At 34.8% G+C, this 9,278-nt stretch overlaps 1 protein-coding gene across 1 annotated transcript; it reads left to right on the top strand.

Annotated features, from left to right (window-relative positions):
* On the top strand, window positions 7,582–8,493 carry LOC107612094. Its single transcript, XM_016313921.2, has one exon. The coding sequence runs from the start codon at window positions 7,746–7,748 to the stop codon at window positions 8,385–8,387; it is 642 nt and encodes a 213-aa protein (XP_016169407.1). The 5' UTR covers window positions 7,582–7,745; the 3' UTR covers window positions 8,388–8,493.

Consider the following 9,278-nt stretch of genomic DNA (forward strand, 5'->3'; position numbering starts at 1 on the left):
CAGCAAACATATCTCTAGCCACTCCTAAATCAATCTTAAGTGAACCCATTTTAAGTTGTAATTCTGCTATAGTCTGACCAATATCTTCATGCTTAATTTGAGTACAACTATCAAGATGCCGTTTTATAGTAGAAGTGCCATATCGCTTACCTCCAGCTTTAAACACTTTCTTGCATCCTTTACACTCAGCACGTTCTACTCCATCCTTATCTGGACCAAGCTTTTTGAAAAAATTCCAAACACCGGAGGTTGCTGGTCTCAGCCTTTTCGAACTAGGTTCATCAACCTCGACCGGAGCAGCCTCAGAACCAACTCCAGTAGTAACAAGGTTACTCACAGTTTCAGAATTCATATTTCCTGAAATAAAAGTAAATGTAAATTGTTTATATAAACTAGGTTTTTCAACCATTAGCAAACCATAAAAAAAACAGCAAACAATTTTTGAATCCGCATCAGATTCAAGTATTCAGCCAAATATCAACCATTATCAACCATAATCAAAACTCAACCATTATGAAACAACACAAAAAATAGGAAACAATTTCTGAATCCACATCAGATTCAAGTATTTAACCAAATATCAACCATTATCAACCATATTCAAAACTCAACCATTATCAAACAACACAAAAAATAAGAAACAATTTCTAAATCTGCATCAGATTTAACCAAATAGGCAAATATCAACCATTATCAACCATCATCAAAACTCAACCATAATCAGATTTAACCAAATATCAACCATAATCAAAACTCAACCAAATATCAACCCTAATTTACCTATATCAAACAGCACAAAACACAACAAACAAACCTAAATTGATGAATCTCAAACCCTAAGCCAGAAAACTAACCAGAGGAGGCGAGGACCAGGACAGAGCCACAGAGGAGGCGAGGAGCAGCCGTGACGGAGAGCGAAACCAGCAGAGTCAGAGGACAAGACCCAGGAGCCCAGGACCGAGACCAGCAGGCAGCAGCGACGACGGCCAGATGGAGCAGCAGCGCTGGCTATAACCCAGTAGGCCACGACGACCGAAGATCGACGGTGAAAAACTAACTCCGACTCAGGGACCGTTAGGGGTGAGTACGGAACTCTGAAGTTCGAGCTGAGGTCAATGGACGATGGAAGTGAGAGACTGAGAGTGATGGTGAGGAGCTAAGGATGACTGAATGAGAGACTGAGAGTGACGGTGAGGAACTAAGGAACTGACGGTGAGGAACGCAGGAACTGAGGAACTGAGGAACCAAGTGAGAGGCTGAGAGCTGTCGAGGAGACTGGAGACGACTGAGTACTGACGAGGAACTGAGGAGTGAAGAAGCTGCAAATCTGGAATTAGGGATTAGGTCTTGGGGATTCATTAGGGTTTCGGCTGTTTCGCTGGGGAATGGGGATTGGGTCGGGTCGGGTAGGGGGGTTCATGGGTTCAGCCTTAAAAAAAAAACTTAAGCCCGCCGGGGAAGCCCGTCCCGCCCCGCCAAAGCCCACGGTTTAAGCGGTTTGGGTTAGGCGGGCTTTTGTCTTTCGGCGGTCCCAAATTTCCAGCCTATCCCGCCTTTTTTGGCGGGGTATGCGGGCCGGCCCGGCGGATTTAGGCCCGTTTGCCACCCCTGGATTCAACCATCTTTTCCACAATGGGTGCTACTCCAACTCTCTCCCTTATATCTTCATTCCTTATAAAAAAAGCATCAGCCCGCTGGGGAAGCCCGCCACGCCCCGCCAAAGCCCACGGTTTAAGTGGTTTGGGTTAGGTGGGCTTTTGTCTTTCGGCGATTCCAAATTTTCAGCCCAACCCGCCTTTTTTGGCGGGTTACACGGGCCGGCCCGGTGGATTAAGGCCCGTTTGCCACCCCTAATTGCAGCTAACCTTGGAGCTGCTACAGCAGCTGTAATAGCTAAGTAGAAAGAAAAGGGTTCTAATGCAAATAAAACTATAGAGGGCCAGTCTACACAAGACGGAAAAAGAGAGGATGACCCTGCTCCAGCCACTAATGTTGCTACTTTTGAGGCCCCAACAAATGCTAATGCTCCTTCAGAGATTGTGCTATCACAGACACCTTTTCACTACCAGATAATGGAGAACAAGAACAAGTAACCATCCCATTTGTCCTATTATTTGTGGGTTTAAGGTTTATGTTAAATATCTGTTTAGTTTATTTGTGTATCAAATTGATTTGTTCTTATATTCTACTCAGTTAACTATAGATAACTCCTGCAACAAGGCCCAACAAATTACAACTTAAGAGGAAAGCATCTCCAGACCCAGGATAAGCAAGTGTTGACCCATTGCAGGGAGCATGTTCGGGAACAGCTTCAAGGATGGCTGAAGTCATGAAATTTGTCCCTACACCAGGAGTGAAGCCAACATTCAAACCTCCTAGGAAGAAGTGAATGATATTTAGCAGTGATGGATTATTATAGTTAGGGTAGTTATTTTCTTAATTATGTTTATCCTGTGTCACTGAAACATGGTTATGTGTGTCCAAATACTTGGCTTTTTTGTTGAAGACTTTTTGGATGTATTTTGTTCATAACTTTCTGGTTATTTGTTCAATTATTGGCAAGCAATGCCTTTGGATATTGACTATGAATACCCTTTTTCGTACCCTAAATGTAGAGACTTTATTTCAAGTTTATGAACGGTACCAGTATGTTTAATACTTAGTTTTACTTCTTCACTGATGCAACATTACATACGTACCAGAGTATCTAACACATGCTTCTTTTTCATAATTGCTGAATATAATGCTTTCATTCACCCTCAACATATACACGTTTAGGTCCACATTTTTAATCAAAATTTAATCATACTTACACCATATATAACAGTCACAAACACACCTAAACAAATAATCAAACTTAAAATACTAATCCATAGTTTCAAACACCTAATTTCAACTTCCATTGAAGTAATTCTCCATGCTATATTCATCTTCCAACTATCATCATTGCTTGTACATTGTGCTTTGCCCACTAAGCCCTGTTATTCTTCGGCGTCTGCCTATATAAAGAAACTACACCATATTCTCCCAGAACTCTGTCAATTTCACATCAACCAACTAAAAGAAAAAATTTTAAGCATACTCATCAAACAAAAGTACCAATTGTAACACATTGAAGAAGAAGAAGACACTGAGAACTTACATTATAATTTGGACACCTATAAAAGGATCTCTCATGATTAGCATTCGTCCTAAACCATCGCAGCACTGGACGCATTCCACAACCACACCAATCAGGAATCTTTCCTGATCTCCCACGAGTAAGGTTCCTCATGGAAGCCCCATGAGAACATGATCGTGCAGAACTCTCTATAGCTTGGCTTCCTAAACTCATTATTTCTCCAGCAAAGTCTCGAACATTTTGGAAAAAAAGTGGGCTGCAAATTAGGGTTTTAATATCTATGGAGGGGTTAAATTGAGTGGATTCAAATTTTGCCCCATCTTTCACTCATCATGCATCCATTTTGGCAAGCTGGCTGCCACGTAGATGCACACCACATCAACTTAATGTGTCACATCAGATCTCCATTAATGGAGATAACTGCAGAGACAAACGTGAGGAACGATCCAATATTTGGGGGTGTTAATTGTGTAACTAAAAATTTGGGGGTCAAAATTGAGGCCTGGTGAAAATTTCAGAGGCCAAAATAGGTTTCAACTCGCTTGACTATATATGTCATGACTCGAACCAAGTCATGACTAGCACTCAAGGGACAAGTCTCTTAACAAGTCAATTTACCAAATTTACAGAAAAACGGACAAAGTCTTATCTATTCCTAGAACCTTGCCAACATGAATATTATCTTCCGATATCGATAATAAACATTCGTTTTCAAAGACAACAACATCATATTCTAATTTTATCCACAACCAAACATGTCAAAAGTTGCATCATATATATTAAATTGATAAATAAAGCATATAATTGACTCCATAAGTCTTACATAACTAAAAGATAATTACTATCTAAATAGCTGGAGATCCAGAATAACATGACACACATGAGGACCCTGCATGTGACATATGGAATATCGACCTAATTTAAATTTTTGTGCAGACGTTTCATTACATGTAAATATAGTTCTTGGATAGAAGATGGACTCACCGAAATGATTAAGACCTACTGTGGAGCGGATGGAATAAAACCTAAATTAACACCTGTATCTGAAAAATATGAGAATATGATAGGTGAGTTTTGCAACTCAGTGAGCAAACATTATATCTATAATCCACACACGACGAAATTTCACCTTGAAAGTTATATTTCTTTTTAGCTATAAGAAATTCATATTAGATAAATACGCAAATAAATAAATAAGTAATTAAACGAATGAACTGAAATGAGAGTTCTCATTCTAAAAGTGAAATCAAATCAAATGCCATACACTTGGGCGGTTCCATCTCTAAGGGTAGGTCTTTCCTCTAGTGTGTCCGTACAATATAACAAATTCAACGTGTGGTCTACATGTTGGACTAACAACATCCTCGCTAGTTAAGGTCTGAGTCAGATGCATCTATATTAACGTGATAACTATTGTTAACTACAATTTTCTAGTTAAAGACTCCCAAACTAATCCAAACCAATTCACTTATAACAAATCTCTAATGCTTGTAATATATTACTAAATATCATGATAAATAATATATAAGAATGCATACTAAAAATTTAATTAAAGTATAAAAAAATCAAATAAAAAAATATGTATGCTTTATAAAATATATGAATATCGTCTCGTGTGTATTTCTTTTTTATAAAATTATGAGTTTTTCAAAAATCAGTATTCATTTCAATAATTCAAAAATCATAAAAATCAAATATTTTCGAATGCTAAAAGTAATGATTCAATTTGGATATTAATTATAATACACTTAAAAATAATTATAGACATAATATCCACTCACAACTTGGTTCTAAAAAATTGGAAGCAACTCTGAGCGCATCACCGAACTACCAAATAATATTCAATAATGTTACAACTCTAGAAATATGTTAGTAATAATAATAATATTTGTGAGCTAATAATATTGTCAGTTAACACCATCTTACTCAATTTGATAGAAACCCCAAATTTTCTAACCTAATAATTCTAATTTCGGATTTAAGTATAGGAGTGACAAAAATTAGAGATATAACTAATTATTGAGTAAAATAATTACTTTGAAGCATCAATAATAACCGAAACTCAAAAATTGAATGCTTTTTTAACTCATTAAATAGAGGTAGAGTAGAAAAGAAGAAAGAAGGTAAATGAAAAAAAGTAAGTTTGATGGTGTTGTAGTTGGGATGAGAATCTTGGAACAAAGATGATAGAATGGAAGATGAAAAAAAAAAGAGAGAGAAAAGGGTTTGAATTCTTTTATTTAAAAGAAAAATAATTAAAAAGAATAAAAGAGATACAGTGGTCGAAAGAGAAGAACAGAAAAGAGTTTAAGTGGGAATAAGTGTCCTTTATTCTTAAACTTAGCGAATTATGGATTAATCTGTTTAAAATATTCAAAAGAATAAATATAAAAGATATCTAATAAATTTTAAAAATAAAATTAACTTATGTATTATTTTATAATGCAAAATTAAATATATCTGGATATAATCTATTAAAAAAATAGTTGGATATAAACAATCAGACATAAATACCCATCTCCATTTTCATCAAAACAGAAGAACAGGTTAAACTGGTTTTTTTTTTCAAATATGCATCCTTATTAAGCAACATATGCTTTAATATAACTTAATTTCTCAATCATTTTTGAATCTGTTAAAATGGACAGCTTGACAATTTTTTCAATTTACAACAAAATATTTAGGCCTAATATAGAGATTTCAATTAACAAAACAAAATATAATCTAATCGAATTTCAACATGCATCAGCATTAAGCATACAATTTTCTATTTTTAATATTCGCATTTGAATCTGTTACCTATTGTTGCAGAGACAGAATCGATTCGAAGAGGACAAGCTACGCAGCAGCGGTAGTGGTGGCAGTGACGAACAGACACCAGAGAGAGAGAGTTCGCATTTTGGATTTACGTCGCGATTATTATCGGACTTTTTAATGGTAAAACTTTTGCGATCACCAAAACGCGTCATTTTACTAATTGGATTTACCATCGAAAAAATCACCAAAATGCGTCTTTTTAAATCCAACGGTAAGGAACGTGCCATTTTATTTTTGTTTCCCTCCAATACTTACCGTTAGATTCCAAAATCCGCCGGTAATTACTAAACCTTACGAATTCGATGCCATTATTACCGGTAAATCTGACGAAAATCTCGTCGCTAACAATCAACGTTAAATTTGACGGTACTCAATGTTTTTCTTGTGATATAAACATAAAATCATTGCTAGCTACAACGATTTACATAAAATTAACAATGGCAAAAATATAACAATATCTCATGTAGAACATATGCTTAATATTAGAAAATAATTTGTTTTGGTGATTTACCCTAATATTGTTGATTATAAGAGATATTAGATACTTAAATTTCGTTTTAAAAAAGCTAAAATTTTCACTTAATTTATTTTAAGAGACTAAAATACCCACAAAATTTAACTTAAAATGGTATTCTAATTTTTTAAAATTAATACTAAAAAAGATTTTTGTCAAGATATTAAAAAGAGCATTTAGTTCTTTTGAAATATGAATCGAAATAATATTTTAATCTTTTTATACATAATTGAACGGATATTTTAATATAAAATAAATAAAAGAACCAACAAATAAAAGATTTATGAGTTAATTAATTATAAAAATAATATCATCTATTTGAAAAGGAGAAAATGTCAAGTTATTGTCCGAGGACAATATTGGATGAATATCTAAAGAAGATAATTCAATGTAAAATATATTAATGATCACAAATGAATTAAAAACAAAATATATTCCTACAGAGTTTAGGCTATGAAAATTTTTTAATGGATTTCACTTGCCTTACAAACAAAATCTACAGGTCAAAAGCTCAGTCCAATTATATATAAGGCTGAGCTTACACACTACATTCCTTTAAGCCATAAAGTATTGGTTAAGGATAAATCAAGCAAGTCCCTGCGCTGAGTCCTGCAAATCTGACTCTTGAAGCAAACAATTCAGACCACGTGTTGCTACAATATTAAACCAAAAAAATATTTATAAATCTGTATCAACTTATTTTTGTAGCATAGTGTGACCCTAAAAACACAGCCCTTGGCAGATTAACGCCAGGTGTTAATACTTAACAGCCATTCGGTCCCAGCCCCAGCCAAACATGCGTGTCTGGCACTAAACTCAAATCTTGTGAAATTAATTTCAAAATACAAATTATAATAAATACAGAAAAAGAAAAGATTATAATTTTAAAGTGATCGGTTCAAATTGAAGCAACAACATGTAACCGGCAAGGTACTTGTAGTGGCAGCGTACACACCCAATACACCCTCATAAACAAGTTCTGACGAATCAATCTCTTATCTCACCTAACCGTCTTGCATGCATTAAAAGCCAAAAGAATGTTTCCCTTCTTAGTTAAATCTTCATCCTGTTCATATATACTGCATCATCAAGTTTTTCAGTTTGTGTTTCTTGCAAGAAATAACAAACCTCCCTTCCTATACTTTCCTTTCTTTTCTTTTCCCACTCTGTGTCTCCACTCATTAGCTCGTTATTTCCCTGCATATAAAGCTATATACCATTTCAACAAAAACAATGCTGCAAAAACAGAACAGCAGAGATAGCTTACAGGTTCTAGTTTCAATCTTTTAGTTCATGGACATCAAGCTTGAATTTGACGATCCTAGTAAGAATGAACACAAAGATGAAGAAGAGCTCCCTCTTCTGCGAAACACAGAGGTTCCGGAAGCAGAGCGGAACCTTGTACAGAAAGCAATTAGCCAGACATTTGAGAGCACAGCACATTTGGCAAACCTTCTACCAACCGGCACTGTCCTCGCATTCCAGCTTCTTTCTCCAATATTCACAAACCTTGGCAACTGTGACTCAGCCGCGAAGACAATGACTTCTTTCCTCGTAGCTATCTGCGCCGCCTCCTGCTTCCTTCTATGCTTCACAGATAGCTTCAGAGACAGCAAAGGAAACATCTGCTATGGTTTTGCCACGTTCAGGGGCTTGTGGATCATTGATGGATCAACAACTCTGCCACCTGAACTTGCTGCTAAATATAGCATCCGGTTTATAGATTTCATGCATGCAGTGATGTCGGTTATGGTGTTTGCGGCGGTTGCATTATTTGATCCCAATGTGGTGAATTGCTTCTTTCCAACACCAGATAATGAGACACAGGAAATACTCACTGCATTGCCAGTTGGAATTGGTGTTTTCTGCAGCATGTTGTTTGTTGTATTTCCTACGCACAGACATGGAATTGGCTTCCCTCTTTCAACAAATTAAATATATATAACATAAAGCTTTGTATATTCATGTGTGTAAACAATGAGTTAGTGAAATTAATCATGTTTGTAACAAATTAACCATGAATCCTGGTTACACGTTATTGGTTAAATTACACCGTTAGTCCCAACACTTTTAATAAAATTGCAAATTGGTCTCTATACTTTAAAAGTTTGTAATTGAGTTTCTAAAAAAAATTAAAATTTACAATTTAGTTCCGCCAGTCAAAAAGTGTTGATTTAATGTTGAGAATATTCTGTTAAAATAGAGAATATATTGAGAATATTTCGTTAAATCAAATACTTTTTGAATGACGGAGTCTAAATTGCAAATTTTAATTATCTTTAGGGATTCAATTACAAATTTTTAAGGTATAGGAACCAATTTGCAATTTCACTTAAAGTGTAAGACCAACTATGTAATTTAACTAAAAATATATATTAAAAAGGAAAAAAAATAGTGAGCAAGTTTGCACATGTAAGCACTCTAGGATTTCATGTGTTCGGATTGAAAAAAAAGATAAACACCTTTTTTCTTCTTCAAAAAGGAGGACTTTAGTCCTGAATTATATTCCCTTCTTTATCCATTCTTTTGAAGATTTTGTACATTAACAATTCAATATGTATTAGATAAAATTTAAGTTGAGATATACAAAATTATTTATATACCAAAGTTTTAAATGATAGATATTTTAAAAGGGAAGGAATATCAACAAAAATGTTGATATAGTGGTAAAATGGTAGAACTATATGTATTACTTAAGGAGAACTTGAATTATACTCTAGAAAAAATGCTTCTAAAAAGAGCAAGAGTAATGATGCGTTCGTATCTTTAATTATTTTTCTTGCTTTTAATTTTTGTTTTTTTAGGTTTAATTACAGTTTCATCTTA

This window comes from Arachis ipaensis, chromosome B08, assembly GCF_000816755.2.
Source record: "Arachis ipaensis cultivar K30076 chromosome B08, Araip1.1, whole genome shotgun sequence".
NCBI classification, from domain to species: domain Eukaryota; kingdom Viridiplantae; phylum Streptophyta; class Magnoliopsida; order Fabales; family Fabaceae; genus Arachis; species Arachis ipaensis.

Excerpts from the sequence above, each read along its gene's own strand:
- LOC107612094 (XM_016313921.2), top strand. The coding sequence starts at position 7,746 with ATGGACATCAAGCTTGAATTTGACGATCCTAGTAAGAATGAACACAAA.